General features: G+C 41.7%; 1 protein-coding gene across 1 annotated transcript; it reads left to right on the top strand.

Moving 5' to 3' along the window:
* Positions 1 to 1,168: 1,168 nt before the first annotated feature.
* CCP110 (centriolar coiled-coil protein 110) lies at positions 1,169 to 23,465 on the top strand (the record flags this gene model as incomplete). Its single annotated transcript, XM_080913280.1, has 15 exons — positions 1,169 to 1,293; positions 2,700 to 2,854; positions 4,596 to 4,724; positions 7,778 to 9,419; positions 12,504 to 12,634; positions 13,173 to 13,335; positions 13,882 to 14,021; positions 14,385 to 14,501; positions 17,682 to 17,783; positions 17,992 to 18,108; positions 18,760 to 18,833; positions 19,784 to 19,846; positions 20,442 to 20,501; positions 20,913 to 20,998; positions 23,413 to 23,465. Exons 2-15 carry the CDS (start codon positions 2,714 to 2,716, stop codon positions 23,463 to 23,465), a joined length of 3,018 nt encoding a protein of 1,005 aa, XP_080769406.1. The 5' UTR covers positions 1,169 to 1,293; positions 2,700 to 2,713.
* Positions 23,466 to 24,430: the final 965 nt, after the last annotated feature.

The following is a 24,430-nucleotide window of genomic DNA, read 5'->3' as shown; positions in this document are numbered from 1 at the left end:
AAGAGTAGTCACAGGGCACGGGGCTTCTGCTTGGTGCCGGAAAAGCTTGGGCTTCTCCCTTAGTGGAGGAGATGGAAGCGTCCTAGGGTGTGCACTGACCATTTCTAATATTGGTTACCACAACCAAAGGCCCTAGGAGCGCTGTTTGCTGCATCTTTGCCACTCTAGGGCATCGGCAGGAGAATAATGAAGCTAGCACCCTTGATGCCAATAGGTGGTTCTCATCCTTTGCTACTTCCTACTCTAAGAGATGGATTTGGGTGAGAAAATCCTTGTCCCCACCTCATGTTTTCAAGTCACATTTGAGTCTCAAGAAAAAACAAACATTGCCTCTTTTTTCCAAAAGTTCACACGCAGGTGATAAAAACACCATTATATCCTCCATTTGGAAAGCAGCTCCCACTTATTAATGCCTTTTACTTGTCCTACAGAGTACTGCTGATTGCTGTCTGTGCTTTTAGGTCGTTGTTTTCTCAAAAATCAAAAATCACTTTGAGACAGAGCCCCGTCTTGTAGATGGTGGGGCACAGGGACAATATTAACTTACCATGAATGTACAGCTAGTGTGTTCCTAAATAACGTATCTTTTCTCCCTTTACAGACTCTATAGGAAGTTTTTGTATTTGTGGAGACTTGTTCAGCCAGCTTGGAAGTTGTATTACCTTTGGGCTTCCTTTCAGTGACATTTCTGAGTACTGGTTATGAATGAGCAGATAGGAGCCATGAAGCTATAGGGTTTGCCTTTGTCACTGGACAAAGGTCACTTGTAACTAGGTATAAATGGAGTGGAAAAGGCATGCCTGGACCTGCTGAGGCGGGTGTGAATGGAAGTGGACCATAGACCAGTAATGCCTGATGCTAAAGTATGGGGTGGCAGGTTTGTAGTTGGGATCACCTTGTCATCAAGACTCCTTTAAAATAAATCTTGCTTGCAAGTGGTAACTGGTGTGAGAAATGTAGTGCCCTCTTGCACACTTGTAGAATCTGGACTCTTTTTAATAACTACGTTGGCAATTGAGAGGTACCTGTTTCTCTGAGAATAGAGTTGTTCTTTAAGTTGCCCTTCTCAGAATTCTCTTCATTCTGCTTGTCTTGCTTTGCATTGCTTGATCTATTTGCCCTAATTAATTTATTCAATAATTGTATTAAGTGCCTACTGTGTGCTGATACCATTCTGTGTCATGGGGATTCATTGAGCAAGACTGAGAGGGTACCTGTTCTTATGGAGCTTACATTTTGGTGGAAGAAGATACACAAAACTCAAGGAAATAACCGAGATCATTTCAGATAGTGGTAAGTACTTGAGAAACTGGGAAACATCAGGGTGATATAGTAATCCAGGCAGGGGAATTAGGATGGGATGATTGGAGAAGCCTTTTTGAGGACAGGCATGTAAGCTGAAACTGAAGGGTAGGAAGGTCCAGTCATGCTCTAGACCATCTGGAACTTTCTCCAGTCTCACATGGTCACCAGAGCTTGAATATCCAATTCATCGTCATATGGTACATTACTCTGTTACTGTACCTTGGCAGTGTATAGGGTATGCGTGGACCACTCGAGGGAGGCAGATAACTTTCTGCAACAATGAGACATCTCTGTGATGCTGTTGGAAGAAAAGTAGAACTAAGGAAGGCAATTTCTGTCCTTAACTTTCCCAGACTTTTGAGTTTCTTCCTTTCTGTGCACAAGCCCAAAAATTATACACCATCATCTGTACTCCCTTTAATAAAAGTAGTTTAGTAGAAATGGACTTATTGAGACTTTTCTTATTTCTCATCTACTGGAAATTGGTTAAGATACCGTGATGCAAGCTGTTACAGTTGTACCAGAAAGTGTTTTGTTGCTTCTTAGTCTGTGTCTAAAAAGTGAACGTAAACATGCAAAATGATCTCGGCTTTCTAGAGAAGCAGGTATTTCTTTGAAGTTGGATCTTATTGTGAACAGACTGGACAAATGGAAGCCACAGAACAGAGGGAAGTTCTGTGGCCCAGAGCCCTGAGCGCTTTTTCTTCATTTCTATCTGTGCTGTTTTTTCCTTAACTGTCTAGTTTGAATTTATATGTTGTGTAACTCAAGTCATTAGAGGCCCAGCAGCCCACCACATCCCTTCTTATTTTATGTCTGCATGGCCCACATCATGGACTAAATTTTCCTGTTGAGTCTTTGTTAACTAGTTACTTGCCTTAACCACAAACATTTGAGGGACGTGATTGTTTTGGACATTCATTTTCCATATTTTACTGGGTCCCTAGCTTGTTATGATGATGATAATGTTCCTTTTGCTATTTTCCCTTGCCTTACTGGAGCTAGGGTTGCAAATGTTATGCAAAACAGGCAATCAGTAAATACTTAGCACATGTTAAAAAGAAGGCATAGGCTGGCTAATCCTTCTGGTTCCCTGGTATTTTCATAACCCTAAAGTCTTCTAGAATTTGTGAAATTGCTGGGCTGATTGTTTGAAGTTGCTTAGTGACCTTTCAGGCTTTCAACTATAAAATAAAGTTAATTAAGAAAATATCCAGAGCCAGGAGACTTTCTGTTTTCACTTCTGCCTAAGTCAGTTGGTGCCCATGGCATCAAAATGAAGCCTTAACATGCACAAACAGAAAATTCCAGGAAGCATTTTAATATTCCAGTGCTCATAGGTAATACTTTGTGTTTTGTCAGCACAATACTAAGAGCAGTTTTCTTTATTCTAGTGTGTGGTGGGAAGATGGAGGAATATGAGGAGTTTTGTGAGAAAGCGCTCGCCCGAGCTCAGGAAGCATCACTGTCCACAGATGGCTTCCTGCCCGCTCAGGCAGAAAGTGTCTCACTCATCCGTTTCCATGGGGTGGCTGTACTTTCTCCACTGGTAAGCTTAGAATTATTTATGAAATATTTCTTCCATTCTTAACCATGTGTGCACATAAGTGTAGGTGCTGGAAGAGGCCAGAAGAGTGCTTCAGACCCTCTGGAACTGGAGACAGACCACAGAGGAGCTTTGAACTATGCTCCAAACCGGAGTCATCTCTCCAGCTCCCTTATTTGTTTTAAAGTAACTTTTAAAATCTAGTGAACAACTGATGCAGCTCACTTAAGAGCAAATGGAAGATTTATAAGCAGCTGATGAGATGTCTAATGTTTTTTATAATCACAGAAACACAATAGAAACAAGTGAGCATTTTTTGCCTACTAGATTTGCAAAGATCTCATAGGACTTCATGTTTTCATGATGTGAGGACAATGAATGTTTAATACACTTTTATCAAGAAGGTATTTTTTGGCAAGCAGTTTGGTAGTGTTCATCAAAATGTAAGTGTTTGTAACTCTACTCAGCAATTGTATTCAGGAAGAATTTCTTATAGATGTGTTCAAATAAAAATGGACAAGTTATAGCAATATCATTTAAAATAGCAAAAGATTGCTGGGTGTGGTGGCACATTCCTTTAATTTCAGCATTTGGGAGGCAGAGCTCTTTACAAAGGCCAGCCTGGTTTGCAAAGTGAGTTCTAGGACAGTCAAGGCTACTGTTTTTACACAGAGAAACTGTCTCGAAAACAGAAAATACAAAAAAGATTAATTATCAAGCCAAATGTCCATTAATAATGGACTTTAATTACGTCCATTATAAATTTCATGTACTCACCAAGGTGAGTAAGGTAGATCTATAAGTACAAGCCTGGAAGGCTGTCCTGCCCTCCTCACAAAGAGCTTTCAGAGGCTGCTGGGATGGTGGAATCTTGGCCTCCGCTTAAATCAGTTTGCTATTCTCCTGCTGGGCAGAACCCAGAACCCGTGGTCCGTTTCATTAACTGTTAAAATAGGAATACAGACAGTGAGTGCCAATAATGCTCATAATGCTTCTTGGGAATGAAATGGATACATATAAATAAAATGCTTAGGCTTGTCCCTGGATCATAGCTGGCATTCAGTATATGTAAATGTTAACCATTTGTAGTTTTTAAAAAGAATGATATGCTCTTTCTCTGGCAAGGAGTAAGAGAATAGAGGATAGTAGAAAAGGTATATTTATCGTCATAGTCAATTTTATCTTATTTTTAAGTGTGACCATATTTTAAATTGGAAAGTTTTAAATCTCCTAAATTTCTTTTTGTTATATAGCATTAAAAGGTCCCCACTTTCTGATAGCACTCTGTAATGAATGTGGTAGCACAGTGGTTGGAAGTAACACAGACCATTCTAGCCCGCTCAGTTCACTCTAAAGTGACATCTTTGGACACATCCTAAAGGATGTAGTGGCAAGAGTAGAAGCTGGAGATTCGAGGTGACACTCATGCCAGCAACTGTCAGGTAAAAGCTTCAGCAGCAGCTCCAGACTCATTTTGTCTGCCATTAGTATTTGAGAAATGAGCGAGGTACTTTTCCTTTGAGCTTGACTCAGCTGCTGGTGAGCTACATTTAGTGATACAGAGGTCATATGTGCAGAGCTCCTGGAGGCTTAATATATAGGTTACTTCTGCATGACACTCTCAGGAAGTCCTCGAACCCCAGACACTGCTCAGATGCTTCACACAGGGTTTAGGTTGTTCTGATTCAAAAGTGGCCAGTTTGATTCTTTTATCATTGATTTGCATGTTTATGATGTCTTGCAGCTTACCATTGAGAAGAGAAAGAAGATTCAACAGGAAAAGCAGAAAGCACTGGATATGCAAACAAGAAAGCAGGCTAATCGGAAGAAAGCCTTATTGACTCGTGTCCAGGAGATTCTTGAAAATGTTCAGGTGTGTCATCAAAGTAAACTCTTCTAGATTGGAATGAAGACATCAGAAGTAAACACTGATAACAGCTTTGCAGAAAAGCTGACTAAGGGTGCCCTATTGTTATGATGTGTTTGAGTGTAATTTGTTGGAGAGAATCCATTTGTTTGTTAGTACTGCCCAGTACTTGAATCAGAGAGGGTCCTTAGACAGTAGCACTATACACTGGATACAATTGCTTATTGTCTGTCTTGTGACTACACACTGGATTCTCAGTGTCAACGATGATAGAATTGTCCATTGTAGTTAACCCCTGAACTAATCAGACTCAGTTGCTGATGTGAGTCTCACCTCTCATGAGTCTCAAGCTTCTACCCTTGTCGCTACATGTCACGTCTCTACGTTCTTTAGGATGTGTCCAAAGATGTCATCTTAGAGTGAACTGAGTGGTGGGGTATAGGTGGTCTTGTGTTACCTTCTTCTTATTCTTTGATAAAGTAAATAACTGCCTTCAGATGTGTGTGTGTGTGTGTGTGTGTGTGTGTGTGTATGAAAATTTTGTTTTTAAGTATGCAAAAATGTCATCTAGATTAATTTATATAGGCTGGCCTATGTATATCTCCAGATTGAAACTTAAATTATTTAAACAACAATATCTACACCTTTTACAATTATTTTTATTTAAATTAATTCAGATTTGTGTTAATATTTTGTTTATGGTTTGGGTCATTTCATACTAAAAAGAAGCACCAATGATTTATGTGGAAAAAGTAATTTCTGCCGTACGTAACACTTTTGGATTTTTGTAACTTTGGGGGTTTGCAGTTTGCCTGTGTGACTCCTGCTGGATGGCCATGGGTAGCGAGCCTTAGGGTATTTGAACTAATTGCTGCCTTCATTTACCTGTGGGGTTGTGTGTAGTGTGGATAGTAGATTTTAATTTGCACATTTTAACTACTGTCTATATTGGTTAATATACCATAGTTTATTGACTTAATGGTTACTACAACAAAAATGGCAGTGTTCTGGATCTAGTCCATGGAGAGGATCAAATTGCTATTAGCAGAGTCTACTAATGAAATTACTCTTGAGTCTTAGAACTTTCTGTTTAGAAAAGCACACATAATGTCAGCTATAAGGAATTCCTTATACAGACAGGGATTTCATGGACTATAGATTTTTGGAGGGCCTCTCTCCTTTATGCAATGTATGATTCAGTTATAGGTTGAAGTTTTTAAATTTAGTTTGGCTCACCTAAGGCACATTTTACTGGTATACTAAAAACACAGCTGTTGAGTATTAAAGACATGAACTATGCAGATGAGCTTCTATAGCAGAGCAGGCACTGTCACCTGAGCCCGTGAGCATGTGCATGGACCCCAAGCGTATGCACTCCTTTTGGTTTATTTTCATCCAGAGATTGTCACCAAGTACACTTGTACTGTTTATTGCACAGTACCTGGAGACCATTATGTGCCTTGGGACTTAAAAGGTGGAACTCAAGTGCCATATAGTCTAGCAAAGCAAAACAAAACAAAACAAAAGCCTATAAAAACAGCCCCTCCTAATTTTTAGTATTCAGGATGTAATGAGCTCTCACTTTTTCCTGCTTGGTCTCTGAGGAACACAGTTATTCTCATCCTACTGTGTCAGCTGCTGACCTACTTGTCTGAAAACATACAGCACGCTGTCTTCACTGACTTTCACTGATCTGATTAAAGTAGGTCTTGTAGCTGAGTTCCCAGTTGACATCTTGTAACGTTTAGTAACATAAACTACATGGATGAACTATTATTTACTCCAGAAATGCCCCAAATTATTGGGAAGATTGTTTTTAAGTCGGCACATCTCCCCCCCCCCAAACTGGTATACATAGAGGGTTCAGAGAGAAAGATCTTTTATAAAGTAGAGGCAGGGTGGTTGTCTCAGGAAGCCAAAGCTCCTCAAAGATTTTTTTTTTAAATTTCATTTTGTTTCGTTTTTGAGTCAGGGTCTTAGTAGGTAGCCTCGCTGCCCTTAAATTTATAGAATTCTACCTGCTGCCTCTTCCTCATGAGTTCTGGAATTAGAGGTATGTCTACTACACCCAGCTAAAACTTTATTTTTGTATTTTGCTAGTATGTGTGTCTGTACATCGTGTGTGTGTCTGGTGCCTGTGCAGGCCAGAAGAGAGCATTAGATCTAGAACTGAAGTTACAAATCGTGAGCTGCATTGTGTGTGCGGGGAGAATACAACTTGGTGCCCTTGCAAGAGCAAGTGTCTTAACTGATGAGCCATCTTCCCAGCCCCTCATAGAGAATTTTCAGGGGATTCTTGAATAAGCATATGGGAGGCAGGAGTTTTATTTATGTTTTAAACAGGTTGTCTTTGTTTTCTAAGTAACTGTGTAAAACATCTGCTTCCTTGGCATTTATTGCACATGTCATTATTGGTGGGTGATGACTTGTCTTAGGAATAGTTGCTGGTAGTAAGAGCATATAACCAAAAAGAAGTTAAAGACATTGCTTCTATCCCAGGATTAAACTGAACGTGGATAAATTGTATACATGTGTGTGCATTCATATTTATTTCAGAATAGATAAGTTTTTTTTCCCCTGTGAGTAAACAGGCTAGGACAACCCATACATTTCTTCTGTGGTAGTTTGATCTCCCTGCAGTTAAGAATATAGAAATTGATCTTTAAGTGTATTTTATTTGTCTTTTGTCAAGTAGTTTCATCCTGTAGTCCAGGCTGGTCTTGAACTTAAAGCAACCCTGGTTGAGTCTGTTGAGGGCTCAGGTAACAGGCATAAAAGATCCTTTGTGCTCTCAAATGTCAGAACTCTAAACCTTCCCTTTCTACTTTATTTTAGAAAATTGTGTAATCAAAGGCTTTTTTGAGGTGGGGGTAGTACATTTTTAATCTCAGTGCTTGGGAGCCAGAGACAGGAAGATCTCTGAGTTCAAGGCTAATCTGGTTTTCATAGAGAGCCTGTCTTAAAAACCAAACAAACAACTACAACAAAAAACCCTAAATGCTTTGTTTGTTTGTTTGTTTTATAATGAAGAAATATAACTTTTAAATGTCCCTTTTCAGGTTAGAAAAGCACCTAATGCCAGTGATTTTGATCAGTGGGCGACAGAAACCGTTTACTCTAATCCAGAAGTCACAGACTTGAATGTTCCTGTTCCAAATGGCTTTCCGAGCCCCACTGAACACTGCACTTCAGTAAAGCTTGAAAAGATAACTGGACTTTTGCCTGTGAATAATGAGGACCAACAAAACCCTAAGAGGATGGGGCTGCCTAGAGACTCAGAGGAGTCTGGTTCTCTGAAGCAGTGTGAGAGTCCAGAAAGCAGGCAGACAGAAAATGGAGCTGCTCCAAGGCTTTCTTCAGCAAGCTCGCAGGAGACTGTCATTTCTGATGGTCCCCTCTTAGAAAAGGAAGAACAGGACCCATCATTTTTGGCTGAAGTCACTCCAGATCCCTATATAATGAGCCTTCAGAATCTAATGAAGAGGTCAAAGGAATATGTGGAAAGAGAACAGTCTAGCCGGAGTCTGAGAAGTAGTTTAAAGAGAAGTGTTAATGAAACTCATTCAGACAAAGAAAATGATGCTGCTAAGGCCAGTGACTGTGTAAAGGAGAAGGCCCCACCCGTGCCCATAGGCAGGCAGTGTGGCTCTGCCATCCCTGACAAACCAAGCCTTAATAAGTCAAATGTTCTCCTCCAAGGTGCCTCTCAAGCAAGCATCACGGGCACATCAGTTTTAGCTAGCTTTTCTAAAACAGACCTACCTGTAGGAACTGGTCTTCCCACTGTTCCAGATGCTGAGTCAGATTTTAAAGTTATTCCTACCTTTGTTACTGAAAATAAAGTTAAAAGTCTTACAGGTACATATGCCAAATTACCTAGTCCAGAGCCAAGTATGAGTCCTACAATGCATCGAAGGCATTCCCGGTCATCATCAGCATGTCACATCCTTATAAACAACCCAGTGAATGCCTGTGAGCTAAGCCCAAAGGGAAAAGAAGCAGTGGATAGAATCACTCCAGCTGCTGCTGAAACAACAAATGGATCTGAAATTGTGCCCCAGTCACCAACTGATTTGACAGGGGTTTGTTCAAGCAAAGTCTCTGCTACCAAAACCATGTCAGATACTGCAAGAGAGATGCTTGTGGGTAAGCCAAGTCAGATGCATCAGGCTTTAGGAAATCAGTTAGGCAATAACATCACTGGTGAGCACTTCGCTATGGAAGATCCCTTCATACCTGATGACAGGGGAGTCCAGAAAGTAGACGGTACTTGTATGGCTGTGCCCAAGTTGCACGAACTGCAACCCACCAGTCAGTGTATGTCTGGTCAAACCTTGGAAGATGCATGTGGACTCAAGTCAGCCAGTATGCTAGCAAAGAACACCTGCAATTTACAGATGGAACTGAATAAATCTTATGATGTGAAACACCCATCTCCCTTACTCATGCAAACCCAGAATTCCAGACAGCAGATGGACACACCTCCAATGTCCTGTGGAAAGGAACAGTTTGTAGATAACAGTTTTGAAAAAGTTAAGCGGAGACTTGATTTAGATGCTGATAGTTTACAAAAAGAAAATTGTCCTTATATCATAACAGCTGGATCAGCTGAGCAGGAGAGGGAACGTCTGCCAGAAAGAAGATACCCTAAGGGATCCATCTATGTTAACAAGAATAAGGTGCTAGAAACTAGCCCTAAAGGTAAGAAAACTTGGAAGTGATTGTGAAATAAATTGTCCTCTGTGTGTAAGGGCACTTAACATTACTAGAAGCATAGCGCATGCTTACTGCCCTTTGTTAGGGTTTCTACTTCAGTTTTTCAAGACAGGGTTTCTCTGTGTAGGCCTGGCTGTTTTGGAACTCACTCTGTAGAGCAGGCTGCCCTTGAATTCTCAGAGATCCACCTGCCTCTTGATCCCTAGCGCTGGGATCAGAAGCATGCGATACCATACCACCGCCGACCCTGTTAGGATTTCTTTTTCTTTTTTCTTTTCCTTCGAAGATTTATTTACTTTATGTATGAGTACACTGTAGTTGTCTTCACACACACCAGAAGAGGGCATCAGATCCCATTACAGATGGTTGTGAGCCACCATGTGGTTGCTGAGAATTGAACTCAGGACCTCTGGAAGGGCAGTCAGTGCTCTTAACCACTGAGCCATCTCTCCAGCCCTGTTAACATTTCTTAAACTGAATGATGAGGCTTTCATAGGCCACTCTATAGGAAATAGTATTGATTTCACAGAGGCTTCTCAATGAGACATGCCTTTAATCTAGTTATTGTGTTACTGAGGTCTTCTCTGGACAGAGGTTCCTATTGTTTCTGCTGCTCTGCTCTGATCCATGGGCACCTTTTCATGTTCTTGCCCCTTTGGTACAGCTTTGCCATTAGATCCATTAGAGTGCCATAAATGAGGCTCTGGTGGTGACTGCAGTAGCTTCTTATTCATGAACTTGGCTTCATGCTTCTGAGCAACCTAGTCTTACACCATCTTGTTACTACATACCGGCTGCCTCTGTTGTTGCTTTTGTTGTGGTTTGTAATTATGTGGAAAACATAAATTGAGTAGATTAAGCTCTTTGATTTAGGACAAAAATAAGTTTAGGACAGAATACTTAAAACCACCTTTACAACAAACAAACAAACAAAAAACAAGCTGGTCAGTGGTAGAGCACATTTTTAATCCCAGCACTTTGGAGGCAGAGACTTGGAGGCAGAGACAGGTGAATCCCTGAGTTCAAAGGCAGCTTAGTCTACAGAGCAAGTTCCAGAACAGCCAGGGCTACAGAGAGAACCCTGTCTCAAGACAAACAAATAAAGACCACCTTTATAAAAACCTTACTAAAACCACTCAGTAGATGGGTGAGCTAACAGTCATGTAATTCTAGCACTTGGGAGGGAGAGGCAGGTGGGGCTCTAAATTTGAAACCAGCCTGGTCTACTTAGCCTGCTAAGGCTACATAGTGAGACCCTGTTTCCAAAACAATAGAAACATCCCCCCCCATCCAAAAAAAAGAAACCTGTTGGTACCTGGGGAATCACCTTGCATCCAAGTAGAGCACTGTTTGTGGGTGGAGTGAATGTCAAAGGACATGAAGCCACTTGCCACACCAAGTGGTAGTGTTTTAGTGAACATACAAGATGTGGCTAGTTATGAAGGTGGCTGGTCACTGTGAGAGTAAGGAGGTGGCGGTGGCACAGTGTGGCTGCAGCTGTGCACAGCTGTCCATGGCTGCCCACAACTGCCACAGCCCCAGTGCCTCTTCACTTAGAGAGTTCTCTGGTAGTCAAATGGACTCTTACTCAGTGGTACTGTTGGACCGAGAGGCTGTAGTTCAAAGATGTTTTACTTTCCTTTTGTATAAAAGTGTACTTGAACACATGCAACGTATAAGAGAATAAAACATGTTTAGGAATGAATAACAGGAAGACTATAGTATAAGATATAATAGAAAATGCTCACTAAAAATCAGAGATTACCGACAAGCATGGTGGTACAAATCTTCAATCCCAACACTCAGAGACAGATGAATCTCTGAGTTCAAGGTCAGCCTGGTCTATGTAGCAAGTTCCAGGCCAGCCAAGAACTTACATGGTAAGTTTTTTTGAGACTCTTTCTCAAGAAAGAAAGGAAGGGAAGAAGAAAGAAAGAGAAAAAGAAAAGAAAAAAATTGACATACTACACGTGTCATGCTTGGTATTTCAACATTTCAAAAATTTCTCTACTTTCTATTAAGTTAGCTTATATAATAATGGCTTTTTATTTGTGACTAAAATCTGGAATTTTAAAGTCTCAAACTAAGAAAGGTTTATAACCATCAAAATGACTTTTTCTTAAAAGTCAAAACCAGAGGATGAGCTCAGATGGTCAAGTGCTCACATGGCAAGCATCAGGACCTGACTTTGGACCCTCAGCACCCACATGAAAGGCCAGACATAGTGGCACACACCTGTAACTCTGGTGCTCAGGACAGGAAGATCCCACGCTCAGTGGGAGCTAGTATAGCTGAATCAGTGAGCTCTAGGGTCTGGGAAAGATTGTCTCAAAGCATGAGGTAGAGAACAGTTGAAGATTACTTACTGATGCTGACATCTGGCTCTCCACACACCTACATGAAAACACACGATGTTCTGTAACACATAGGCACACTTACAGGAAAACACATGATACTCTGTAACACATACACAAGCAAGAGAAAAGCAGAGATCTGGGAGAAGGACAGTCAAAAGTAAGTACTGGTGCGACGTGTTGAGGACCAGTCTCTCTTAAGACTTATTTGTCTGTGTGTGTATCTGCATGAGTTTATGTGCACCATATTCGTATGGATGCCTGAGAAGGTTAGAATGCATCCAGTTCCCTGGAATTGGAATTACAGGTGATGTGGGCTGCCTGATATGGGTACTGAGAATCAAATCCACATCCTCTGCAAAAGCAGTGATTGTTCTTAACCTCTGTGCTCTCTTTAGCCCTAAGGAGCGCATCTTAAAGCTGGTCAGACTTTGGAGACTCTTGAGACATGTACTCTTGGCTCCAGGAGGTCTGTTGAATGAGTGAGAAGGTTAGGAGGTGCAGTTTGATCTTACTGAGTAGCATGAAAGAAGTGGAGAGGCCAGTGAGCATGGTTCACCCTGGGGAACTGGCTATGTCTGGCTTATGCTATGTGAGGAATACCCTTTGGTCAGAGCATAGCTCAAGTTGATGGCAGAAAAGATGAACTGTTAGACTTTCAGTGAGTTTTCTCAATTTACGCATACATGTTTTTTTGTTTTGTTTTGTTTTTTAGAAGGCCAGGAGCTACTGAAAAGCAAGATGTTAGCTTTTGAAGAACTGCGGAAGAGACTAGAGGAACAGCATGCCCAGCAGTTATCACTCCTCATAGCCGAGCAGGAGAGGGAGCAGGAACAACTGCAAAAGGTGAGGCCGTGACATAGGGCGGGCTAGCGGTCAGGTTAGTGAGGGCATGGTCTGGGCCATGCGCATAAACTGACACTTTCCCTCTGAATATCTTATTTTGAGGTAGTTTGAGCTTGATGTCTAGATAAGATTTTGTTGTCAAAATGTGAAGTCTAACATTCAGGCCCTCACCTAAAAGCCACTGAGTAATTTGTGAAAGGGTACCTTGTTGAATCCTTATTTCAGAATTCTTAATATTTTTTAAAGGTATTTTAAAAATAGATGCTGATACACATTTTCAAGAACAATATTATCAAGATACTTGCTTTATGGCTATTATAGTCACATCCCATTTTAAATTCAACTTTAAAAATAAAAAACACTAGCATTTTAAAAAGTGAAATCAGCTGAACAAGTTGTCCTAACTTTGAGGGAGGAAAACTTGAGGTAAACAATGATGTAATCTTCATTATACACACTTTCAGGCTAAGCCTACAGTGAGATTAATCCAGAAACCATTTAAGGAGCTAGCATGCTATGATGCGTGGTCAATTTGCAGGAAATAGAAGAGCAGGAGAAGATGCTGAAAGAGAAGGCAGGTACAGCGGATGTCTCCGACTTGAACAGTGCGCTGGAGCTAGTGTGGAGAAAAAGAAGCGACCCTGCTTTCCTAGAAACAATGCTGTCCCAAGTGGACTCACTCCAGACTGCAAACAACTCTGGTAGATTCTTAAGATCTGTTTTCCACTTGAAAGTTATTGTGCAATAAGCTGTTTTAATTATACTTTCCTTCTAGTAATTTAATGCCCATTCCACCCCTGTTTGCCTGCTGCTTAGTAACCATGAAAAATTACATGATAACAGATCTAAGGCCACAGAGCAGGTGTCCATGAGAAGACTCACCATAGCAAGAACTGGCAGTTGGGCCCAGAGCCCGGTTGCTCATTCATGCAGCAGGTGACATGCTCAAGTGAGAACAGTTGGTTATCTCCTGAGTGGTTTGGAATTACCTCTAATTCCCCACCAGCAGCAGGATCTTTTCACAGCATCAATTATCCTAAGATTCCATTTGCCTTGAAAAGCTCCATCTGGCACAAAAGCTGAATGTCCATGGATATTTTATGTCTGCATTTGGCTCAGTCTCTGAGGTGGCTGTTACTCACTGAGTGCCACAAATGTTTATTACGGCATTTTGCATATTCTGATGATGTGACATTCAGTATGATGCCACAGATCACTATACTAGTCTGTACTGTGTGTTTCTCTAGGCCTCATAAATCCTGCCCTACAATATAGCTTTGGCTCTTCCAGTGAAGCACCATTCTACCTCTGGGGATCACTGACCAGTGGCGTGACCAAACTCTCAGTAATAAGGCCTTGTGGACGGGCCCAAGCTAAATGGTCTCAGGTGGGGAACCCTGATATGTCTTGTCAGGTTTTTTTTACATGTTTATTTATTGGGGTGGCGGGCTTGCATACCACAGCACAGGCACAGAGGGTGGTTTGTGGGAGTTAGTTCTCTCTGTCCACCATGTGGGTCCTAGGGCCTGGTGGCTGGTGATTTTACCTACAGAGGTCTCATTAGACCAGTTTATCGTTTTAAAGAGCTATGTTTTGGGTTGTATACTGAATATGAGTTTATTATTTTGGTACAAATGAAACTCCATGAACTAATGTCTAGGAAGGAATGTTAGCAGGTGGTGATAGATTAAAAGTCATAATTAAGTATGGTGCTAGGATTCTTAAAGCATTGTTTCTAATTTCTTTCTAGGTTTTTAGTCCAGAAATACAAGCAAAATTTAATAAAATAACTGCTGTGGCAAAAGGGTTTCTTACTCGTAAACTTATGCAGACAGACAAACTGAAGCAACTTCGACAAACTGTAAAAGTAAGGTTATTGAAATTCCTTGTTTGTTACTTCATTTCAGTCTTCTGACAGCTGAGCTCAGAACTCAGATCAAATCAAAATTATTATAATTTAGTTGATTTCATAAGTCTGATTACTTAGATGTTTTTTCCACATTACTGCTCCCCCCCAAAGATAGTGTGTGTGTATTGTTCATTTCAGGCATAACATGGCTGCTGCTCATTTATTCGTGTGTGTGTGTGTGTGTGTGTGTGTGTGTGTGTGTATAAGTTGAGACAGTCACACCTGGCTTTTTACATGTGTGTTGTAACTTTGAACTCAGGTTCATCTTTGTGCATAGAGGGTGCTCTGACCCCCCGAACTGTCTACCCAGCCCCAGTGCACTCCTAAACATGTAGCTGTGATTGTTTGCTTAGAATGTGTGTAAGATTAGGTTCACGAGCGCCCTGTCATAAAGAGGAAGGCTGGTAGGCCCTGCCTCTCCCTGCCGACTTATATAGTTAATGGTTGGCAGGAGAGGGAGAGACATTTCCTTCCTGCTGCAGCCACTAGTTAGGTGCCCATGCTCTTGAGGCAGCCCTGATGGAACTCCCTGGGCCACCGAAAGAAGGGGCATGAAGGTAGGAGAGGAGCCTGTGAGGAAAGGGGGCGTGGAGTTGTAGGAGGGGAGGGAACATGAGAAGGTCACAAGTATGAATATAATCAGAATACATTATTAATATATTCAAGGTGTTCAGTGGGTAAAGGCATCTGCCACCAAGACTGACAATCTGAGTTCAGTCCATAGCATCCACATGGAAAAAAAGGTCTCCTCTAACTTCGGCACATGCACTATGGCACATCCCTGCAGGAACATACATTTAAAAAGAATGTAATTAAAAAACAAAACAAAAACACCCAAAACCACTTGTTTTTTTTTGGGGGGGGGGATGAGACAGGGCTTCTCTGTGTAGCTCTGGCTGACCTAGAACTTATTCTGCCTCCCAAGTGGCCCCACATTTCTTTTGTTAAAGAATGAAGCTAGAGAGATGGTTCATCAGTTAAAAGCACTGACTATTCTTCCAGAGTACTGGGGTTCAGTTCCTAGCATCCACATGGTAGTTTACAGCTGCCTGGAACTCCTGTTCCAGGGGTTCTGACACTCTTCTGGGCATCATGGGTGCACTTGAGGCAAACACTCAGGCATATAAAATAAATCTGTTTTGAAGAAAAAACTAGAGCATCATATAGAAGCCCTAGGTTTATGTGCTCTGCTAGCATAAAGGCAAAACAGTTTTTTACCATTGCAAATGCTTTGAGAACTTTACTTGTTCTGTTGCAGTCTGAGAGGCAGGAAATGAAAGCCTTCACAAGAGGCTGCAGCAGAGCAGGCTAAACCTAGACCAGGGTACAAAAAATTAGCCTGTACCAGAGGCGGGGCATGTGACTACCCTCTGCCAAAAGGCTAATGGAGATGCCTGAGTTAATTAATTTGGGCCCTGGGTTAATAGACTTCTGTCTCATTCCCGTGAGGAATAGTAAGGCAGAGATCTGCCTGAGGTCTTAGGTCTTTGAAGGCCAAGGGTATCCTGGGACCCGTGGCAGACATTTTTTAGCTCTTCCCTGTCTCATTTCCATCCAGTCCCTCCACCTCTCTGCTCCTGTGCAGTTCACCATACAGCCTCTGGCTCATGGTGTATGCACACAGTTAAGAAGGCAAGGTTGGTAGGCTGCCCAGAGGGAAGCTGGGGACAGAAAGCTTCTTTGTGTAATAAACTACCTATGGTTGTATCACCTTTGTGCATAAGGATTATCATGTCTTCTGCTAGTGACAACTTGATGCCTCTCAAGAAGGAGAACTGGTGTAAATGAGTTTTAGAAAATGACTTTAGGGGCTGGAGAGATGGCTCTTCAGTTAAGAGCTCTGACTGCTCTTCCAGAGGTCCCGAGTTCAATTCCCAGCACCCACATGGTGGCTCACAACCATCTGTAATGGAATCAGATGTCCTCTCCTGGTGTGTCTGAAGAGAGTGACAGTGTACTCATATACATGAAATAAATAAATAAATCCTTTTTTTAAAAAGAAAGAAAATGACTTCATTAACTACCCCTGAGTGGGCAAAGCCACAGTTTTTTTCCACAAAGTCTTTGTTTATTTTTGGAGGCATGGTCTCACTCTAACTCAAGCTAGCCTCAAACTCGGGCAGTCCTGTTTCAGCTTCTCCAGTGCTAGGTCCCAGATGGTCCCCATCTCCAGCCTGAGTAGTGTTAAAGCAGCACAGGCCGCCTCACTCATCACTGGCTTGCTCCTGCTGCCATTATCTCCCTCCCACCGCAGACCCTCACAGTGAGCCTGTGAGCCTCTGTCCCACTGTGCTGTGCTGTGCTGGCTGCTCACAGCTGAGATGGCGTTCCTCTGCTCCACAGTGTGGCTTGGCTTATTTATTTATTTATTTATATGGATACATTGTCGCTATCCTCAGACACACCAGAAGAGGGCATCAGATCCCATTACAGATGGTTGTGATCCACCATGTGGTTGCTGGGAATTGAACTCAGCACTTGTGGAAGAGCAGTCAGTGCTCTTAACTGCTGAGCCATCTCTCCAGCCTGTGGCTTGGCTTTTTGATAGATGGGGAAGACCCCCGTAGGTCACAGCTATAGGACTGGATGTCAGTGTCTATGTTTGTGCACTTCCTTGACATACTCCCCTCCCCCCCACCTATCTTCTCTATCCTTAGTATCTGGGCATTGTAATGAGCACTACCTCCAGGCCCTATTTATCTCTAGGGACAATTCTAAATGTGGTCAAGGATTGTCACTGCCTGCTTTTTCACCAATATCAGAGTTTTTAGATTCTTCAGATTTGGTATTCACTGTAACATACAAATGTTCTCACAGATGGGCCGTTAAGGTCCCCAGACACCACATGTGAGTTAATGATGGGAGTTCAAATGACTGTTAATCCAGAACCACCTGATCAAGTCACATGGCCTTCCCTTATGGAGAGGATACAGAAGCCAGCTTGAACAGCATAGATTCAGTGTTTGCCGTCCCTCTGCCATTCTGGGTAGGAGGAGGCAGGGAAACATGGCGAGGGAGCTACAATTGCTTGGCATGTCATCAGTAATAGCTTTTGTATTCTTAGTAATTTTTGATGGAGAAAGAATAAGAGGAAACTTTCTAGAAAACTGGTTTTGAAAGAATGCCTCTTTCTTTCAGGATACCATGGAATTTATACGAAGTTTTCAGTCAGAAGCCCCTCTGAAGAGAGGTGTTGTTTCAGCCCAAGATGCTTCCCTTCAAGAACGAGTGTTAGCTCAGGTAGATGCTGCTACCCTAAAGGGTTCCTAACTAGAGGCCCAAGATTGGAAATGTATTTCTCTCTTTGTTTAAATAGAAAAAATAGGTTTCAATGAAAACTTCTGTACCTTCGTATTCTAAATGAAAGAGGTACACACAGTACACATTGTATTACTAAATTCTAGTCTTATCTTTGGAGTGTAGACACTGGTTTCCTCTTTCCTCCTAGTTGCGAGCTGCCCTGTATGGTATTCATGACATCTTCTTCGTAATGGATGCAGCAGAGAGAATGTCAATCCTCCATCATGATCGAGAAGCCCGCAAAGAGAAACTGCTCCGGCAAATGGTATGTACGCCTTACAACAGTTTTCTGGAGAGGCTTTCCTGAGCTTGGGTGATGGAAGCTCCACGGCATCCCAGCAGCCCCGAAGCTAGATGGACCCCAGGATTGCCAGCACCACTGAGCTGTATAGGGTTCTCCACAGGACCCGTACAGTGAAAGAATCCTGTACTGTGTTGGGATTGGATTTGAGGTCTGAAACCTTGAATATTTTGTCTGAGAAGCTCATAGGAAACGGTCAACTGCTCCGGATTGGGTTTTCTTATCACTTTGATACAGAGTTTGTCATTTTTGAAGTCTGAGAAGTGGTTCCAGATTAATTTAGAACACAGCATAACCAGAGTGCTGGCTGGCAACCATACACAGAAGTATAAACGAGTAATTTTAACAGTGCTTAAAATCAGATTACTTAAAAACATTAGCTAATTGCCTGTCTTGGTGGCACACACCTTTAATCCCAGGAATCAGGAAGCAGAGGCAGGCAGCTCTCCGAGTTCACGGCCAGCCTGGCTGTACAGACAGCTTTAGGACATCCAGGCCTACATAGAGAACCCTGTCTCAAAAGGTGGGCGCTGCCACCACCTGGCTCCGCATGTCTTATGTTGTAACGCAGTGCTGTTGCTACAGTCATAGCAAACGTTCCCTTTGTACTTGAAGGATAAGATGAGAAGTCCACGAGTGGCGCTGTCGGTGGCAACACAGAAGTCCCTCGACAGGAAGAAGTTCATGAAGTAAGTTCTGTTGTCACTTTATTACCAGCCAGTTAATTTTAGTTATCTTCTGGACTGTTTATGTTCCAGTAGGAAGTAAACAGAGACTGGAAAGACAGCTCAGTGAGTAAGAGCATTGGTTGCTTTCACAAAGGACCAGGGTTCGATTCCCAGATGTCCTCTTCTGGTCTCCATAGGTACTGCACGCACATCCCATACTTACATGTGTTTAGGCAAAATACTCATGCATAAGGCAAAAATTAAAATTAGAAATAACAGTTTGCTCTTCTGCAGTTGAGCTAGTAGAAATCTCTCTCTCTCTCTCTCTCTCTCTCTCTCTCTCTCTCTCTCTCTCTCTCAAGAGACTATGTAGCCTTTGCTACCTGCAACATATGCTAAAGCCTAAATTGGGATTAAAGGTTTCTGCCACCATGCTGGGTAGAAATTCTGCTTTCGATATAGAAATTTATTAAAATAATTAATCATTTGATAATTTTAAATTATTATCAACACTTTGTATGACTGATAGTCAACTTCAGTGGTTCTTATTTTTTTAATAATTACTTCAGCATTTGAATAAATTCCCTCTGATATCTGAAAAGATATCCTGGGGCAAAAGCTCAAGAGGAAGTATAGTTTAGTAACTATCATTTAGAAACTTGAAGACATTTTTTGTTTTATGTATATGAATGTTTTGCCAGCATGTAGATTTGTTCACCATGTGTGTACCTGGGGATCCCTGAAATTGGAGGTACAGACAGCTGCAAGCTGCTGGTTACCCAGTCCAGGTCCTGGAGGAGCAGCCACGCTCTGCCGCTGAGCCATCTTTAGCTCCTGGAAAAAAACGTTTTCTTGGTTTTCACTATGCTCAGCACAGGCCTTTAGCAGGCCTTGTGTCTGTGCCCTTCTGTCATTTGTAAGCCTGTTCCCTCCCTTCTCAAACATACTGTCCTTGCTTTGTGTCATGCCAGAGTTGCTGAAATGGGAATGCCAAATAAGAAGTTCCTGCTTAAGCAAAACCCTTCAGAAACAAGGTAAGAAAAATCACTTCATTCCACTGAGAGGCTTTTTTTTTTCTTTTGAAAGAAAATTTTATGCCTAAAGCTTGCTTTAAAAACAAAAGTAGATTTGCTTTGCCTCAGTAGGACAGACACTCCTGCTGAGCTGGAGGAGCTGAGGCTCAATGCTCGAGTAATGTCTGGTCCTATTCCTGGCCACATGTTTGTAGGACAGGCCATTTCTGGCAGAAATTTCAAACTACCAGGCAGTCTTCCGTACTTGTCTAAAGACCTCAGGACACTGACTTTCTGGTACATGCAATTTGTCTTTCCCTCTTGTAAAATGAGTGTTTTGTCTCATGTTTGAGAAGTTGGCAGTTGTAAGGCATACCAGAAAATTCTTTAAAGGCACAGGGATCTCCCATGTGTTGGTTATTGCTTTCCTGATAAAAACCTGAGGTCTGAGTTCATGGTGAGCCACCGTCAGTCCCTTACAAGTGCTTTAGTCAGTCAGCTCCTCCTTGTGATAGATAGCAGAGGTTGTCACGGTTGTCACCTTTCACCCCTTGACAGAAAGTAGGAAAAGTGGAATTTGTCTTTGTAATTAATTTTGCATTTAATTTGTCAACAGAGTCCTTCAGCCAAACCAAGGACAGAATGCACCTGTTCATAGGCTACTTAGTAGACAAGGGTAAGAATGCCACACACACGGGGATGTGAGAGTCAGTACAAGATCTACTGTCTGTGCTGTACTGTAGCGTCAAGGTCTGATTTTGTGTGCAGACAGCCCTCATGCTCCGCTGCTGTGTGAATCTCTTAGTTATCATCTGCTGTGGGCATGCTGTACTTCTCATTTCATACCATCTTACTCATTATATGTTTAATATAAGCTTCTTTGTCAAGTAAGTTTAGCCTCACCCAGTGACTCTCCAACCAAGTGTGAAGCAGGAGACACAAGTGCAGCTCTCCTGATGGCTGGGCGCGTGTGCGGGACCTCAGTTTTCTCAAGCTTACGCTCTGAGTAGTTGATGCTGTGTGCTTGTTTTCTCTGAAGTGCAGACCTTCATGCAAGTGACTGATTAACCTTTTTATATTCAATTAGAACCCCTAAGACATCAGTGAAGGGGGTTGTGCAAAGTAGACAGAAGCCTTCACAGAGCAGAGTGCCTAACAGAGCGCCTGTGTCAGGTGTGTAGCAATGAATTCCTGGAGCCTGTTCACCCAGGGGCATGCAGTCTGCCCTGACTCAGGCGTCACAGTGGGATGTGCAGTCTTCCTTGCCACCATAGTGTTGGTGTATTCACAGATATTTCCATTGGTGACCATTGTCTTAGTATTTTGTAGAGGCCAGGAAATCCTTTGAGTTAGGCTACCTGTCTTAATGACTAGTAATTTTATGGGAAACTCTGATTTTAATTTGGAAATTTTGTAGAATTCTCCAGGCTTACTTAGAATCTATCTTTTTATCTGAGTAGAAATGGTCATCTCATATTGAATGTGGGTGTGTTCAGCCCCATGTCAGTGTGTCTGTCGGTCTCTGAGTCTACATGACTACAGGACCCACAATGAATATGCCAGGTGTGTGGGAGACGGTCCCAAGCTTCCCTCTGTGAGAAGCCTGAACCAAATTTCCTTATACTCATCATTTGAATGTTATTCAAACTGAAACCTGTTTGAAAATTCAATTTATGGTGGCAAGAAAGACAGATTCAGTCTTGAGCTTAGTCAAAACTCTTACCAAATACTTGGATACGTGTTGGTGTTTTGGTTAAGACATTTTGATCATGCTCACTGGATTATGCAGCCCATAAAACACTTTACAATGCTGTGCTTTCAACTGCTGCTTTCAGACACTCATGGGCAGTCATATTAATCCCCAAGCGATGAAGGAAAGCTTGGCTTAATTCTAGTCTCCTCACTAACAAACTCTTAGGAAATGTTTGTAACTATGTGAGTGAGTTATTTCCTGCAAGCTAGTCAAGAAGAAGCAGTGTTACAACAAGTGATTGTTACCATTACCCTAGTCTTCCGTGTTACAGTCGTTCACATAGATTCCAAGAGGAGACAGGCTGTCAGGAAATGTGAGATCATTCTAGACCTTTTGCACAAATTCTGTGAACATAGTTTACAATGTCACATGTGTCTAGGATATTTTACAAGGTTTTCTTTCGAAGTCACTGAGTGACAATTACTGGAGTTGTTTGAAAGTCGGAGCCTGCTTGCTTTAGAGACAGTCAGTCAGCTTTGCAAGAACTTAGACCAACCAGCAGCTCTGTTTTTTGTGACATTATGGGAGTGTTAGGATGTTTTCAGTTCTTCTCATGTGAGCATTACAGGCTGCGGTTAGACTTAGGTGGCTGGTCAGTCATTGTGCAGTGGGAACTGTTTTGCCGCAGTGACTATTTTCCATGTTTTTTTCTCATGCATTTCATCTCCATGGTTTGTCACTTGTGAGTCTATAAGCGAGGAGGCATGTGCTCTTCCCACCGAGTAATCGACACTATAAAAAGGAAATGGCTATAGTTAATAATGTGCAACAGAGATACTGAAGTGTAATTGCCTCGCAGCACAGTTAGTGATATGAATATAGTCAGCATGTATACTTTTACCTTTCTAAACAAGCAAAGTGCCTTTTATTAATGTACAAATGTACAGACAGTGAAAGCAGAATTCTCAGTTCTTTGTAAATTTTACATAAATGGAGAATGTGACATAGTGACTCAAATGCTAATTATCAGTCCATCATTGCTCTTAGCAGAATTACTTTACCCCGGCATACTTCTAATGTCCTCAGTTATGTTTTAAGTAAGTTTGAAATTATGGCTTGATTTGGTCTACATGAGTATTAATTATTTTATTAGCAATTGGTTTATTTAAAAACCTTGTCTGTTTTTATATGAGAGAGAGTCTCACTTTATAGCCCAGGTTGGCTTTGAACTTTTTTGTTTTTAAGGTTTATTTATTTATTATATATGAGTACACTGTAGCTGTCTTCAGACACACCAGAAGATGGTTGTGAGCCACCATGTGGTTGCTGGGAATTGAACTCAGGACCTCTGGAAGAACAGTCAGTGCTCTTAACCACTGAGCCATCTCTCCAGGCTGGCTTTGAACTTACAATCTTCTGAGACAGCCTCTGCACAAATAATCACAGTTACCACACCAGTTCCAAACACTTGTTTTTGTCATGGTCAAATAGCATTCTTGTAGGCTGAATTTTCAAGTGCCGAAGAATGCTGCACAGCATTTAAAGATAGTTTTTACAAATTAAGTTTCAGTCTCGGAGCCTGTGCCGGAAGTATTTTGTGTATGTTAGAGTGGACATGCAGTGGCTCTGGAAACCACTGACCAGAGCAGAGCAGGAACTGGTGGAACAGAACAGGAGAGGGAGATGAGGTCAGCTGAGTTCTGAGTTTCCAGCTCTAGCTCAGTTAGCTGAGGCAGCTGATGGGTGATGCAGTGTGACCGTTTCTACCTCAGGACTAAGTTTAACAACATTCATTGCTTAGCCCCATGCCTAGTAACTTACTAAATTAGTAAGTAAGTTTAGTAACAATAATTTTCAACCTTGAGACATAATAATAATTTTGCTCTATTTTTAGGAGCATATGCAGGAAAAACCCAAAGAAAGCGGCCAAATGTTGCGACAATTTAAGAAGACAGCACTCACTGGGATGAAGCAGGGAGCAGGGCTGCCACCACCCACATTCCACTCTCTAGTCAGGGCTTTTGACTTAGCTCTGGACTCTGCTTCTGTAGGCAAGGGGACAGCAAGGGCTGAGCATTAGCCTATATAATCTGGTCAGCTTGGAGACGCCTGCCTCCCTTTCCTATTAATGTTACTTTGGGCAAAGATAATTAGCATTTAGTAGTTGTCTTGTTTCTGAGCTTATCCTGTATAAACATATGTATGTGCCCAGAGGTCTACAGTCACTTTTTAAAAAATAAATTTAAAAAGACATTTAGACTTATTTTTACAAATTATTGGAAGGAATATCACCAATTGTAAATTAGTCCTAAAACCTATATTTCATTTCTTACTATATACTAATTGCTGAATTTGAGAAACAAATTAGATACTGTTCTATTCAAAGGGAAATTATTGCAGAAATATCTGTTTTCCTAATTTTAAACAGCCAGAATCTCATATCCTTTGACTTGCAGTGTGGCTATATAGAATGAAACACTTGCCTTGTAAAATCCCAGTTAAGAAGTGACTGTGGGTCTTAGTTTTGGGTAAAAGACCTTTCTGCAGACAACTAGTTGTTTCATAGAAGTGTTAGGTTTCATGTGTGTTACTATTAGGTATACGTAGACTAGATTATACGCACTATCCTGGAAGGTGGCAAGTTTAGAGAAGATAGCACAATTTTCATGATCATAGCACCTGGGCACACACTGTGATCGGGGCAGCAGAGCGCATGTGGCTATTTCTAGTTAGTCTATATTGTTTGTTTCTTCAGTCTTTTTTTTCCCTAGCATGCTTTACATAGGAGAGAATAAAGGGCTATTTAATAAGAAATCCAGATCTCAGATAGCATAGTAATACTGTCTAGTTAAAAACCTGCAGTGAAGGTACTCAGATTTATGGCTTTCATAACTAATACTAAATGCATCAAC

The sequence above is a fragment of the Micromys minutus genome (assembly GCF_963924665.1).
Source record: "Micromys minutus genome assembly, chromosome: 2".
Lineage (NCBI taxonomy): Eukaryota > Metazoa > Chordata > Mammalia > Rodentia > Muridae > Micromys > Micromys minutus.
The sequence above is the reverse complement of the archived record's forward strand: the minus strand, read 5'-3'. Positions and strand labels throughout refer to the sequence as shown.